Source organism: Pempheris klunzingeri, chromosome 20, assembly GCF_042242105.1.
Source record: "Pempheris klunzingeri isolate RE-2024b chromosome 20, fPemKlu1.hap1, whole genome shotgun sequence".
NCBI classification, from domain to species: Eukaryota; Metazoa; Chordata; class Actinopteri; order Acropomatiformes; family Pempheridae; genus Pempheris; species Pempheris klunzingeri.
Window position 1 is genome coordinate 4,183,582 of NC_092031.1, and position 16,577 is coordinate 4,200,158.

The window sequence follows — 16,577 nt, forward strand, 5'->3', positions numbered from 1 at the left end:
AAAAAATACGCTTGAGGTCACGTTTCTGCATGTACAGAATGTACCCCAAGCCGATACACAGCCTGTGTAGACAACTGGATTGTTTAAAATAGATTAGACTCTGTTCAACATACCAGATACTTTAAAAGTCCTTACAGGAATCACACAGGGCTTGAAAAAAGCTATGGAAAATTACCAACTAAGCTCTGTAAAATGTTGCAGTACCTATTTAAAAGTTGTTAAAAGTAGTTTTCCACCAGAATAAAACCAGTAGATTGCATTAAACTTATATTAAAGTCACTTTAAAAATGAAATACTGTGAGATTGAGCTCAATGACAAACTAAAATAACGTCAAACTTAATTCTAATGAACGCTTTTCGTATCAGCAGCTACACCAACAACCTCATTATTTTCCAATTCGCTCAACATTTGCTGTCGTTGGTGCCAACTTCAGTGATACAGCTGCACTGTGTTAACGGCCAACAAATTGAATGCTACCGCTATCAAACTAGAGGCCGGAGCGTTAAGGATGCCGACTGAAATGCTAGCTGGAGCTACAGCTTGCATTGGAGTGTGAAGAATTTGTGTTTGTGCATGAAACATCTGCCCCAACAGGTAGAAGAGAATTAAGGAATTTAAGGATTGAGCGGGCAAACCAAACTCTGAGGGGCTTTTTCAGTTTTCATGGAATGTTTGGGAATCACATATCACTTTCTGTGTAACATAACTGGCTTATTTTGTCTGCAGGTTGCATCATGTGTGGTCACCGACTTTTCATGTCTAAGAGCTCATCTGGAATTTTTAGAGTACTCCTGCTGGCTGAGACATCACTGACATTCCCGGCAGTAGAAAACTATGGAATGATTGTGCTATAATCTTCTATTTCGTACGACTTTTTACGGAAATCTTAAAAATCAAGGCGAAGTTTTCACCATCTCAACTTGTGGGAATTGAAGGAATGCTTTAAGTAGCTCAGCTCAAAAATGATTAAGAAATCCAGAGCTTTCGGGTACTAGCAGCGATTCGTCTGTACATCTGTGTGGTGCGGAGTTAAAAAAGGGGGCATGAGGGGTTTGTTTGTATTACGTATTTGCGATCACACCCTTTGTAGGAGCAGACGGAGGACTGACAGACGTCCCTGTACAGAACAGCAGTGACAGACGTGAGCTGAAGATTAGAAAGAAAACAGCATGTACGTGTGTGAGATTGTGTGTGCGCACATGAGGAAGAATTATCACACAGATAAATGCATGTATGTTTGTGTTTCAGAATACCCCTGTATGTCAGATGGGTGCTGGTTTGGTCAGTGTGGGGTCGGTCTCCGAGAGCAGCTGAAGCCTGTGCAGGGCATGATGGGAGGAGACAGGACAGAGGGTCTCTTCATATTTACGCCTCTCCTGCTTTTATTTGGTCTTTAGTTTGCCCACCTCCCCGTTGAGCTTGCCCTCCTTGGCCAGCTTCTCGTTAAGTTGGCACAGTTGGCGAAGGAAGCCGTCGTTAGGACCTATTTCTCTCTTGTGCCTCACTGTGGCCACTGCCAGCCGCGCATCCATTTTATGGCGCAGCATGAGGTAAGCGACTACCATGGTAGGGGAGCGGCTATAGCCTTCTCTGCAGTGTACGTACACCTTCCCTGGAGGATACAAACAGAGAAATAGAATAATAAGCTGGTTTCAGAATCAGAATCAGAATCATTTAGGGTTGATACAGTTGATACCTGACATCATTTAGAGTAACCCTAACCCTTTAATAATCCCCAGGGGGAAATTGCTTTTGGTTACATACAGCTCCAAAAGAATAAGAATAAACTTCAAACACAAAATTAATAATAATAATAATAATAATAATAATAATGATACAAATAATACCACTACTACTACTAATAATATATAACAACGTGTACACTCAGAGTGAGGAGCTGTATTATATAATTATAATAATAATAATAATCAGGTGAGTCCAGAGTCCAGGGTCCTCTCCTCTCTGGTGAAACACAATCACAAAGAGCATATGCCTTAGAGAAATGCTGGATCTTTTCATAAGTCACTTTAAAGTTAGCAGTATTCTACAGTATCTATATTTCACCATCAAGAAGAAAGTCTCACATAAAGACCAACAATGTTAGTCCATCTCTAAATACTGTCTGGCTTCCCTTCCCTGTCTGTGGCTCTCAGCTCTGAACCCTCTGGTTCCTTCTCTGGATGGAATTCTTCATATGTTCATCTAAGAAGGTTAAATGATTTCCTACAGCAGCTGGGCTCTGTAGTTTTTAGCAAATATTACTCAAACAGGAGTTAATTGTGAATTTGTTGGGGACTATTTTCAGCTGCGGATTAATACAGATTTGGTGCTCCAGTGTGTGTTTGCGGCAGCAGGACTGCGCATGTGGGATGAAGTCAAAATGAACCAAAGTGGCTTTGTTCATGGTAATGAAGGAACATGTCACTCAATACAACAGTGTGGCTCATTTACTTGTTTTTGACAGAGACTGTGACACAGAAGAACAAGCTGCAGGAGAGCTGAACAAACCACATTTGACAGCAAAGCCAACAACAAAGGACTGACAACCAGAACTAAAATACAAAGTGAACTAACGAGGGAATGGGGAGCAGGTGACAGGACATGACGAGCAGAGGAGCTGATAGGTCAGGGAGACCCTGTGAACAAGGCAGCGCTAACGAAGATGATGCAGGCCGGGTGTGGAGGGAGAAAAGGGAGAGACAAAGAGCAGACACACACTAGCAACACAGACTGGGGGGGAAAACTAAACACAAGCTTAATAATCAAAAGCATAACGTAAACTAAACAGGCACACAGAGAACTAATGTAATCCAGTGCAAAGTCCAAAAATCTGTGACAGTTATATCAGGCTTAGTATTTACTTAAGGGTTTTACTTTGTTTCATTTGTACTGGGATCCATTAACTGTTTGTTTTGTTGACAATAAGAAAAATATAGAATATCAATAAGACATAAAACATCAGTACTTTCAAAAGTGATAATTGTCATGCATTCTTTCACTAAGCACAACAAATAATGTATATTTTACATGATATAGCCATACTATCATATAACTGTAATGTACACAGATATGGAGCTGCATGGATGTTAGCATCACTCTCACATGTGTTGCTAGATAACTTAAATTACAATGGTGTAATCAAAGTCTTTGCCGACTGAAATCCGAACACCTCTGACCCCTAATACTGCTCTGCTAGCTACCAAACACTACACACTAATGATTAAGCGTTGTCCTCAAGAAGAGTCACGAACAATATTAAATGTATTTACATATATTTGACAGAAACTAAGACAATTAACGTACACAAACATGATTAGAACTTCGAAAATCTGTGTTTCCTTTCAGCGCCTTTAAAGGGCCGTGCAGAAATTTTTAATGTAAAGATTAACGTGAAAAAAGACATACAAGGCTTTCTGGTTTATGGTGGCTTTTTACACTAAGACTCTGGCTGAAGAACAAAAAGAAGAAGAAGAAGAAAAATGAGGAGAGGAAGAAGAAACTAAATAATAATAAATAGAAAACAAAAACAGAGTGTTAGGGGAACATAAACTATGACCAAACTTGCCTAGCGAAGCATCTTCTGTGCCAGGAGATGCAAATACAAGACCTGACCTCTGCTGCAGGCTCGACAAAGTCAATCATCCTCATGGCCGCCACATCCTATAGACCTGCAAAGAATCTGCGCTGCCCGTGTGTGTGTGTGTGTGTGTGTGTGTGTGTGCACAGAATACATGTATGTCCTTTGTGCTGCATTGTATTTTCATTGCTGCGTATCCGTCTGTTTGCTTATATGCGTAAATCACAGCTTGTTTGTGTTTGCCTTGTAATTCTGTCTCTCTCCGACTTACACTTATATTACTGACAAGTCAAAACCCCCAAGAGGAATCTAACTTGGCAACCTCCACAGAGCAGCTGATGTGCCGGGCTCACGTTAGATCTGCAGATTCTGCATTTTATTTGAAACCCAACACCTCCCTGTGTCCCTCTCCCAGTATCCTCTGTTGTATAACCATCTTCTATCTGTGCTCCACCCAGAAGAGCCTGCTGCCAATGAAACAGCCTCCTCAATCCCAAATCACCCTGCCTGCCACAGATCAATGTTGATTCTACTGTATCCTCTTGTTAGACATGCAGGATTCTCCGGCTCAGGGCTTCACTCATTTTCTCACTCCATCACTCACTCGCTAGTGGCGCTGTCATTTCTTACGTAAAGGTTACACATTTTGTGGGTCCTACCAGAACAGAGTTACATGGTTTAATATTGAAAAAAAAAAAACACTCTGCTGCAGCTGTCTACACGCTCCGTTTAAAAGAACAGAACAAGTGTGCTTTGGTCTCGCCTTCGACGTCTTCCTGTTACCGGGAGCTGGCATTAGTGAAGAAAAAACAATAGCAGCATCAAGGCAGATTCAATCAAAAGATCCCTCTCATGACATCAGGAAGGGAGCCAAACCTTTTACTGAGAGATGGAGCAGGAGACAAAGAGAGAGGAGGGTCCTTTCTCATAGTTTGACTCTCTCTAGGCAAACAAGGCACACGTATTTATGCAGAAAGGATATTAAAAAAGTGGCCTTTAAGATTTAGATTTTCATTCAAACATGAACAAAAAAATAAATACTCAAACCGTAATGACCTACTAAAATTCAGAATTTGCAGTTCACAACCAGCAGAGGATATTCTTTAACTGTCCGGTTGATCTATCAGTAAACTAAGCAGATAAATAAAAATGGAGGTTGCAAGCAAGCAAAGCCGTAACCTCAAATCACGCAGGCTGGTTAGACATTACTGTGTGAATTATGACTGAATTTGCAGCTGTAATTATTTTAAAACTGCAAGTTGAAATAGATATTTTAAAAGAACCTGTGTGGAGCCGTGGAAAACTGCAGTGTCAGGTGATAACTCTCTGCGGGGTCATCGCTAAGACCAACACCTTTAACCTTACACACACTGATCCATTATTGATGTAAAAAATATTGATTCATGCAGTGTGCTGGTAATTTTCTTGACAGCGTCCACTTATACTTGGATGAAAGTATGCAGCGTGAGTTTGGAAACAGTAACCTCATGCCTTCATTACGGCACACATAGAGGAGCAATGCATCCGCGCAGCTCCTCATTAAAATCCCAGACCTATGACCTTTTCAGAGCTCACAGCTAGGGGTCACAGAACATCAGAGATAATGTGGCGCATAGCACAATGTCAGACTACAGCAATAGCAGGCCACAGGCATGGGTGAGGCCCTTTCTCCTGTTTCTGCTGCTTTATTCCTCATCCCCTCCTCATCCTCTCCTCTCCTCTCCTCCACAGTCCTTGTTTCAGTGGCTTTTCACTCCTCATTTACCACAGTGTTGGTGCACCTTTGGAATTAAGATGCTTTTCTGTGTCAAAGCTGACAATAAATCCATGCCATAAAATACAGAGTTCAGCACACTAATTAAACACATCCCTCATGTGCGGTGACAAATTAACTAAATTTAGTTGCAGCTTTGGGAGAGCAAGGGAAAGATTTTTTTCGGTGGGGGAGGGCGGAGGCCTCCTGGGATTGATTGTTTCTTCAGTCTAAATTTTGTGCCACATTTATGTCATTTATTTGTGTACACACATGTGAAATGTTACAGCACAGTCCACCTGACCTGCTAGGTATATCAAAAGGCTAATTTAAGTCTTTTGACTACTTGTTATACATTGTTTTATCCTCAGTCTAAAGGTGTCAGATCACCTGTCTAACTGATGGGATGGATTGGGCTTTGGTGCTACAGGTGTGTGTCATGCGTGGAACATTTTGACAATGATGATGTCCAGGGACATGATCTGATAATAGAATATGGAGCAGGGCTCAGGAGTGTGTCAGATTTAGCCTAAGATGCTCAGGGCCGTCGTGATTATCTCCTGTCTTCCCTGATAGGATTGAGTCATTAAAAAGATGCTTTAAATCTTGTATCCTTTGTTAGACAAGAAACAAGAGGAGCTTGTTCTCATGACAACTCAATCATTTGTCAACGGGACACAAATTACTTTCAAGTGGGAGCAACTGAAGACAAAAAGACACTGTGCTCCCCTTTGATCTGCTTTACCGTTAAGACATAAACTCTCTATTCTCTTTGGGTTTCAGGTGCATCTTCATGCACTGATAACACCATGTTAACATGTTTCATAACCAATATTAATACAATTTAACGATCATTTTGGCCATACCGATGCTGACATTATTACTGCAATTACAGCCGCAACAATTAATTCGTTAATCAATTAGTTGTCAACTATTAAATTAATGACCAACTATTTTGGCTTTGAGTCCATTTTTAAGAAACAAATGTGCAAATTCTCTGATTTTAGCTTCTCAAATGTGAATGTCTTCTGGTTTCTCTCCTCTGTGACAGTAAACTGAATATCATTGGGTTGTGGACAAAACAAGACATTTCAGGACGTCATCTTGGGTTTAGGAAACACTGATCGACCTATTCAACATTTTCACATGTTTTGGACCAAACAACTGATCAGTTAGTCAAGAAAATGATCAACAGATTAATCGATGATGAAAATAACCATTAGTTGTTGACCTGACTGCAGTACTTTCATTAGTTTAGCAGTCAAAAAGGTCCTTTTTTAGGACCTTTCCTGCTTTATTTTTAAGTCTGAAGTCTCAGTGCAGGAAAACAAAACCCTAACTGCTGTCAGGTGATAATTCTGCAGTCATGTGATGCAATTCTAATATAAAAACATTGATCATATACATCTTAGCATTTAGCCCGTTATCCCGATTAACTGACCAATCAGGCCGCCCCAAACAGAGAAGGACCGAATGCAGCACAATATGGAGCCTCAGCCGAAGTTAAAACATCCTATCACACCTCACAGCTCAAGATAAACTCACCTTTGCCATTATTGTGTGCGAGGGCCTTGTCGATAAAATCTGCCCCCTCCTCAAAGAAGGCACTGAGGTCGAACTGCTCGGTGTCGTTGGCCTGGATACCGTGGTACGTGATGCCTGTGCCCGTGTAGAAATCCACACTGGTGTTGACGTGCATGAAGGAAGTGCCCTCCGCCACGTTGAGGACATGAGTCACTCCAAGTTTCTGCAGACGCATGGCATTCTGGGCCACAAACCTGAATAAGCGGGATGAGATTCAGGATCAGAGTGGAAAAACACATTAATTTTATCACTTTAGCAAGTTGCTGATGTCTGTGACAAGTCTGCTGCATTGAAACAAAGTTTGAACTCTAGTAAAACCATAGAGAGGGGCCTCTGTCAGTGGTGAAATAAAACTTTTGTTCTCCCACAACACAAAATGATGAGTCTACAGCTGCAGAACAAGACATCTAAGACAAATAACCGCACTAATAATAATACCTGACAGATCCAGCAAAGGAGAGAGTCAGCATAATTTATTCTAAAGTGATATTTTGACAATGTAGGTTGCATCTTTCACGACAAGTCTGCATGCGTTTTAATGAACACTGTGCTGGCAGCCTCAGAGCATCTCTGACAAACAGCCAAACACTGGATATCTGCTGGGAGGAAAAATCTGTTCTGCATGTAGTTGTTTTAAAACAGTACCCGCATGTGTCTTTTCATACACACTATCTCAAATTGTGGACTACTAAAAGTCTGTGAGTAAGAATTCACTTGTTGATAATTGCTTTTGTTAAGAATTTAATCTAGAAAATGTAAAATTTTGTAAAAACAATGTCCATGACGAGTTCCCTGCCCACACAGGTGATTTCACTCATTCTGGATGATTAGACCTCTGCTCAGGCTGAAGTTTAGCAGAGCTAATTAGTTTCATTATGTACACCTGTTCTTTTCCTACTCTGACATGTCAAAATGCCTGCATGGACTTTCTCCTGCCTTAACATGTGCAAGAAAACTAAAGCGAGGGAGCCCGTCCACTACAGCTGACACCATTAGCTGATGAATCGATATTTCATTTAATCTTAAACTTTTCAAGCAGAAATGCCAAAACATTTCTGGTTCCAGCTCCTTAAATGTGAGGATTTGCTGTTTTCCTGTTTTACATCATACTGAATTGAATATGTTTGGGTTTTGGATTGGCTGATGACATCACCCTGAGCTCTGGGAAGCATTTTGTAGACCAAAAGTAGAGTAATGCCCATTTTTGGCAAGTCATGTTTAATATAATAATCCATGTGTACACATACTTTTTTTTTTGTAGCTGTCTTGCATGTTGTGGCCATGTTCGATTGGTAGAATTGTCCAGCCATGTGAGTGGATCACAGTGATATGTCGGGGAATAACACAACATACGGAGCTGCACTATGACAGCAAAACGGACACTACAAGTCCAGCTGTGTACAGAGAAAAGCATGGTGCTCTAAAGCAAAGTAACAATGTTCAGGAACAGGCTGGAGGTATGAATATGGAGGCAGGAGGAGAAGCGTTTGATGAATGCAAGCAAGAGAAAAGAGAGAGAGAGTGAAACAGACAGATTACAGAGGAGAAGAAACAGTGACATGCAAACCAGGAGCTTTATATCTCACTATTTCCGAGCAGCAGAGACAGAAAGAAAAGGCTACAGAGCTTCATCTCTTTATTCTCAGCCAGCTCCACTCCAGCACCAACGTCCAGGAAACAATGCATCAGCTCCCGTCCTGCTCTACTGTACAGTTTGTAACAACTACAATACACAGCAAATAAACCCATGCAGCTAACAAACCGTAACAAAGGCATACAGGGTTCTGGCTGCTCGGACCCGCCTGGCTCAGTGCCTGTGTCCACTGTTACGATCCAACCTGGCCAAAGGCACGGCCATTGATTCTGAATAAAAAGCCTCTTTTGTGTATGTTGTATTAAAGTTTTATGGAACATTTAGTGTCACTAATTAGCTGAACAGCATAATGTATGTTTAAACAACACAAATTGCACCATGTTGTTGTTTTATAGCTGATGGAGACAGTCAGACAAATCAAACTTGAGCATAACATTTGTCAGCCTGTTCTTCTTTTCTCCAGTGTGTCACCTCTTTTACTATTTAATCCATTAGGAAAAAAAAAAAAAAAAAAAGATGCACAAAATTGGAATTGCACCAAAACTGTGATAATGGTATAAGTGAAAAAATGTATCACTTTAAATTCTATAAATGCTAAAAGTGTTTCATCTATATTTGCTTCACTCACACTCAGAGGCAACAATCATAAATCTCCATGTAAACTGCTCACCCTGACAGCGCTGCGTGCTTACAGTCGATATGAGGCTGGCGAGGTGAGGCTAGGTGACCCTGGACGGCTCCCTAGAGGAGGTGACTGCAAAGCCCCTCTCTGCAAGAACTAATAAAAAAAAAAATCCTCCCTCCCTCCATTTTGCTTTACAGCCACAGGAGGAGGGATGAAGCAGGCCATCTGCTTGTGTGTAACCTGCAGGGCTCCTTCAGGGGCGAGGACTCAATTCAGCTATGCAGGTCATTCATATTGTTCCCCTTTTTGTCCAGAATTTGTCCGTGTGTATTTAATCATCAGCTTGTGTGCATAAATGATTGAGTGAATGCTTACAGTAAATTCTTCCGTGTACAGCATGTGCACTCACAATGCGACGTAAGTACAAGCTTCAATCATGTAAATCTGTGTGCAGGGAAGGAAAACTAACTGTTCACATTTACTGTACTAGAGCACAACACAATGCAGAAGCACACCAGGTTCAAGTGAGTTCACAGCCAATGGCTCCCTTCCTTTTTACCTGCCCTGTCCCAGCCTCCTTACCCTGGGATCTGCAGTCCCACAACATCCATTATTAAAGACCGGCTTCACAAAGAGCCAAAGTGTTCCTCAAAGCAAACAACCACACCTTAAGTGTGTCCCTGAGCTGCACACGGTGGTTTCATAGTGCTGACTACAACTGATCTTAAAACAGCACAAGGGTTTGAGTTCAGAAAAACACAGTCATAATCCATTTAGGGGATAGAAACATTTTACTGACTACTTCTGTACTTTTTTTTTCCCTCCCTCCTGGAACACCTCTGTAATCTATTCATCTCTTCTGGATAATCTATTGCTTAGTACCAAAGACTGGTTGTATATATTCAATACACCGGCAGTGCGCAATATGGATAAATTCCTCTTTCACCGTATATATATATTTTATATTCCAATTATTGCATTCGAGAAAATATAACAAATGCATCCCAGACAAACAACTGATCTGTTAGCATTCTTACTACCACTGGAGGAACCCAAAAGAGGACATTATTCTTTACATATTAGCTCTATCTAAAGGCCCTGAACACCTATTTTCTCAGTCTGCTTCTTGTTGGTAGTGATAGACTTCTACATTTAAACATATCTGCAAAAGTTAGAACCGTTTTGGTTATTTCAATTGAGAGATGTCTGTGTTTTTGTCAACGATTTCAAGTTGTTTTACTTCCATGCACCAATCATTTGAATCAAAATGTGAGGAGAGTTGTTGCTTATGTTGCAGGTCACTGTCCATCAGATCTGAATGAAATCATCCCCACACAGTTCTGACGAAGCAGCACTTGTTTTCTTCGCTCACTTCAAAGTACCAGACTCCATTGACAAAAACTATCATGTATCATTTTAGGAGGAGAGTTCGCTCTGCTACCGCTGCCTTGATCAATGAACTAACATGTTAGTTTGGATCCAGTGGCTTTAAAGTGAGTAAAGAGACCGAAGAGAGAGAGAGAGGTGATACAACCCCATTTCAAATAATCCATACTGTTCCTTTAAACTCTGTGTCCAAAATCACTCTCTAATTAACATACAGTGCACCATATTTACTGTCCACAGTTTAATCTGAATGCCTGAAATCTGAGTGCGTAAATCTGTGCACTATATGGTGCCCCAAACAATCCCAGAATGCAACGCTCCACATTTTACAGATGCAAAATTTACCCTGGAGCGAATCAATAGCTGTCAGTGATGGCGCAAAATGATGAGGATGAGTAAGTGTCTGAAATCTCAATTTACTGTTCAGTATTGAGCAAACTATTGAGCGTCTATTACATAGGAAGAAGCTCATCAGTTAACAAGGGAGGGATTTTGGATACGGCTTCACTGAACTGACACCTACGGATGATTTTTTAGTTTTAATTTCACTTTGATTGTTGCTAAATTAGCCACAAATATCTAATGTTCTAGACTAATACTTGAGATCTGTTTTCAGGGGACTTTCTACACAAAATAAGCATCATAACATCCTCCGTTATGAGATAATAGTTTGACTGGCTCTTTTATTAACTGAACTGTGTTTCGTGATGATCTAATTTTGTCCTGCACTAAAAAAGTTGCTATAGATCGGGGCTTAAAATGGGTCATGGGCCCAATTCCCCTGCGGATCCCATGATAAGAGACGTTAATGAACATTTTCAAGGACGAAGCTGTGTTTTCCTCATTTGAGACATGAACTGTGATCAAGGAGGTGTATGAGCTGCACCCTATTGTACATACTGTGTTAATCGGTGTATTTTGCCGACCAACTACTCAATTTAAGTCGTAACAGGGTGCAACCAACAGGATACATCAGCAGAAATGCTTAGTGGGTCCCAGAGGTGGAAACAATGGACGAGGTGCAGGCTTTCATCAACAATCAATACCAGCGCACTCTGCCCGAGCCATCTGTAACATCACATTACCTTACACTGGCCTCTCATCTTGTTTGGACAGTCTATGATATACTTTAATGGTCAAATACTTTACTAATTAGCCCACACCACATGGCCAGACTCTAGACTCTGTTCCTCATAATCAGTGAACATAATTTCCTCATCATGAAATCAAAATCTCCTCTTCAAATGAAACCATGAAGCTGAGAGTACAGCGATGTCTGATCAGCTTCAGCCAAGCACAAGACTGCCAGCGCTTTGAGTGGAGGCTTGGCCGTGCAGATTGGCATATTCACATTGATCTTGTTTTAGCACTGAGGTACAGTAATGTGCCTGTATGCTGTCCTCCACCGTTCTCTTGGCACTGGCCGGAGCCAAATGATGGACTGCACACTCTGTTTCTGAGGTCCATCCCTGAATCGGTTCTCCACCATGAAAAGTGAGATTAAGTTCTGCTCTGTAAAAGCTCATATTACATTAGAGCACAGCAAAATATATCTGAAACTATATTTTCCATAAATGTTTTTCTTTACTGGCTGTGCCAACAATTTGACATTTGAATCCTGAAAATGACTTCTGACACTACACAAATTATTAATTATTATTTTATTTTTAATTAGGATTTTTTTTTTAAAAAAAGATTTAATTGCAAGAAATCTGAAAGGCAGCAGAAGATGTGAGATCATTTTGCCGGATGACGAAATTTAATTCTTCTAAATGGCTGATGTACGATATTTTGGAGATGTCATGTTGCCTAAACATATCCAACAATCCACAATCCTTTTTAATGACCCAGAGACAGCCAGTAGTAGAGAATCAATGCCACTAATGCAAACATAAAAACGGATCCATATCAAGATTTTTTATGCGTTTATGTGAAAAAGAATTACATTCAGCCGATTATCATATTTTTTTTTATAAACTTTAAATATCAGTATAGGCCTCAAAAATCCAGTGTCACTCTGACTATTGATCATATAATGAGTGAACAAGATCTGATAAGCACTTTTTATCTAAACATTTATTAGATTCTGCGAGCAACACAGTTTTTAGCGGACATGTGTGTGTGTGTGTGTGTGTGTGTGTGTGTGTGTGTGTGTTTCTCCCTACATCTCATACTCTATCTATCCACATCTAAGCAGCAGGAAGTACCAGGAACTGATGTTACCGGAACGCCGAGCTGTAAATTCCTTAAGAGCTCGTTACAAATCCTATATCGTCCAGTCAACCAACCACGGTGGATTTATGGCTCTGCCTCTGCCATGTTTGATACGCATGTACCGTATATACACTCAGGTAATACCGCTGGAATCAAACAACATTACAGCTATTCATTTGCTCCATAATGTGATTATATACAAAGAAAACAATGTCTTGTTTATTTTGTTCAATCTAAGACGTTCAAGTCAGAACTTACAATACAGTCAGCTTTTAATAAGTAATAGTGGCCTGAAAAACAGCTTTATTATCACAGTGTTGTCACAGTTTGACCACCAAAACATCATGATGGCCGTCATTAAGCAGATCATCTCATTATAAAAAACTGTTTAAATGCCAGCCATAGTGAGATCACTGCAGAATATACCAGCATTTATTTTCCATCTGTATGATATGTCACAATTTACCTTAGGAGCTGAAACAAATTGGCAATTAATCAATTAAAATTGTAATTCTTCAGGCAAAATTGCCAAAAATTCCCTAGAAAATGAATCGGGTGTATTTTCTGTTTTCCTTATGTGACTGTAAACTGAATATCTTTAGTTTTGGACTGTTGTTCAGCTGAAACAGGCAATCTGAGGACATCAGTGAGAGAACATCAGCCTTTGTTAGTTGCAGCCCTAAATACAGAGATCCTCATCAGCAATGTTTGTTTGTGTTAAAAAAAAAACAACTACGAGTTGATGTATCATCACCAGACTGGGAGCTGCAACGATTAGCTAATTAATTGTTTAACTATTTTGATAACTGATTAATTAATTAATTAATTTCCACTTTTTTCAAGCCATAATATGAAAAATGTGATGGTTCCACGTTCTCAAATGTTAAAACTTGCTCTTTTCCTTTCTCTCTGCGTACAGTGACTTGAACAAAACAAGACGTGTGACTCAGTCACCTTGAACTGTGGGCATTTTCCATTGTTTTCCAATGGTTTATACACCAAGTGATTATATTGATCAGTGGAAAAACAATCAGCAGATTATAATGAAAGATAAAACACCTGTTGGATTTAAGGACGTAGCAGCTATTTGTTTGTCCCACAGCACGATTATACAAAAATGACATCTTGTTCTTGATGTTCTTGATGAAGAACTGATGAAGAAGTATTGATTAATCTGCCAAGTATTTTTTTCCATGATTCAAGAACACAATCAGGAAATATTCCCAGAGCAGTAACGTCTTCAAAGTGTTTGTCTGAAAGCCCTTCAAACAGATTCAATTCCACAAAAAAAGCAGAAAATCGTCATTATTGAGAGGCTAAACTGCAATATTTGACATTTTTGCATGAAAAATAACTTCAACAATGAATAAATGATCAAATGACAGTAGATTAGTTTTATATGTATTAACTAAAGGATTAATTGACTGATTGTTTCCTGTCTAGAATTTAAAAAAAGGGCATTTCTTGTGAGTGATGGCACTGAGCTGTTATGTAGGCAAAGCTTCACTTTTGGCTTCACAACAGGTTCATTTTCTCTCTTTTTCTCGTCAAACTCCCAGAATCGTGACTTTGTCTGGTGCCTGATGCTAAGAATTAGCCTGAGCTGTGAATTCAGATGATAAAGGTGTGAAAAAGGTGCGTTTACTGACATGCCTTCAGGTTTACCCCTCCTCTCTATACATGTAATGCTTGTAATACGAGCATCTTCCCACTCACGACTCCAAAATATTCACGTGTTCCCTCCCTCTCCCTCTCTGCTCTGCAGGAAACCCACAAGACCTCCTTTTGTTGTTGCTCTTTTTTAGTTCATGAATGAAAATAAACCCCCTTTTTTTTAATATATATGTGTGTGTAATGTTGTATCCCTGCAGCCCGGCTGTGCAGGATGGGAGCGGCTCGACGAGGACGTGATTACATGGCAGTGATACTAATGATGGAGGGATTCATTGAGTCAAAACAGGTCTTTGTGTCCGTCCTTCACATCGGAGTCTGGGCGTGTTTGTTCCGGATTCATCAGGGAGACAACAACAGATCACAGCTCCAAAATACTATCACGATTCTCATCCACATCATTATGTTGCACTGTTACACAACATCCACCTGTCTGGTCGCTGCTGTTTCGAGGACACAATTTGTTGACAACAACAGGCTGTCGCTTTGTCCATGATGACAGCGGAGACACCAAAATAACGAGCCGCCCTGCGTGCGCGCTGCCCGGCATGCGCCACTGTTGTCATTGTCGCGTCTGGAGCGTCTTAAATGATTTAAAAAAAAAAAAAAACTGTCCTACCTGTCAGTGTCACACACACAGGAGGGGGACATGATGAAACACTCACGCGTTACCGATGTATATCCTGGGGAACACCTCGTTGAAATGCTGTGTGGGTAAGCTGTAGAAGCCGCTGCCGTTGGACAGGAGCTCGTTGAGTTGTTGGACGGTCACCTCTCCGCCCGGAGCCGGGACCTCAGCCGGCTGCTGCTGCTGCTGCTGCTGCTGCTGCTGCTGCTTGGTAGGACTCAGGTGTTTCTTCATGGCTCCTGCTCTTCTGCCACACTGATGTTAGATTACAGCCGGATTCAGACTCTCGAGCCTCGTCCGAGTATCCAGCTGCATTTTATCTTCGCACGTGAGCAGTGCGCGCGCGCTGTCTTCTTGTCTACAAGGTGTCTGATGAGGAAGGAGCTCCACAGTGTATTTTTAACCCATCATCATCATCATCAAGCACGAGAGAGTTTTAGAAGCATTTCCGGTCCAAACTTTCAAAATAAAACACAAGACAGCTCGGTTTCACCATAATACCACCATAGAATATACATGAAAACATGCATTCACCTTAAAATGCATAAATCCAATCAAAAATATTCAAAATGCAAACCATGAGAATGAGACATCTCAGCCATACACATCCATAAAAATACAGTGTAGACTAAACACAATATGCAAGTGTTAAAGAAAAGAACCTATAATGCATAAAACTGCAGCAAAGTCACACTTCCTGAGAGTTTTTCACACATGCTACTTAGATGCCTTTGTGGATTTTCTAAGGTTTTGGAATCCATGTTCACTATTTTCTGCAGCTTTTTCCTGTTCCTTGTCTTGATGTGTAAATTGACGTATCACACGATCATGGTAAAATATAGGACACGTTTGCTAAGTTTGAAACAACTAAACCATATATGAGGGCCTAATATTGAACCTTGTGGTACTCCACAGGCAATGGGTGCAGAAGAAGAGGACATATTATCAGTTCAAATAGAAGTTGTGGAGGTATCAAAGAACCTGACTGCCCTGCACAGATCCTCTGACCTCGACCCCATCCAACAACTTTGAGATGAACTGGGATGCCAACTCCAAGGTTACCACCCTGCATCGGTGCCTCACTGATGTTCTTGTGACTGAATGGGAACTTATCCCTGCAGCGAGGCTGCAAAATCTGGGAGAAAGCCTGAAAACAGAAGTGTGGCGGCTGTTCTAGCTGCAGATTAATGTCCATGTAGACAATCACCATGGATTTAATGATCAGAGTCAACATAGTTTTGAAGGTAAAGGTAAAAAGTGACTTTCCAGTGCTTTATTTTTTAGGACAAATCATGCAACTTCCGTTTCCATCCTGGCTGTTTCAGGCTGACTTGACTCAGCTGCATGTCGCCACCACTATCTCCAGCAGACACACCCCACCGGCGGTCAGACACTCAGGAGACTGGAGCTGGACGGGAGGAGGACAGAAGTGACACACGACAGCAGGAGAGGATGGTGTGATGCCTTCAAGGGCTGCTCGTAACGTCCTAAAATCAGTCCCACAGCGCATTTTGGCTGGGTTTCATAGCAATATAGGTATCCTA

At 40.8% G+C, this 16,577-nt stretch overlaps 1 protein-coding gene across 1 annotated transcript; it reads right to left on the minus strand.

Annotated features, from left to right (window-relative positions):
• Window positions 1-1,383: 1,383 nt before the first annotated feature.
• dusp3a (dual specificity phosphatase 3a) lies at window positions 1,384-15,267 on the minus strand. The gene is made up of 3 exons (XM_070851913.1): window positions 15,071-15,267; window positions 6,877-7,109; window positions 1,384-1,613 (listed from the first exon to the last, which is right to left on the minus strand). The coding sequence occupies exons 1-3, from the start codon at window positions 15,265-15,267 to the stop codon at window positions 1,384-1,386; spliced, it is 660 nt and encodes a 219-aa protein (XP_070708014.1).
• Between the last annotated feature and the right edge of the window lie 1,310 nt (window positions 15,268-16,577).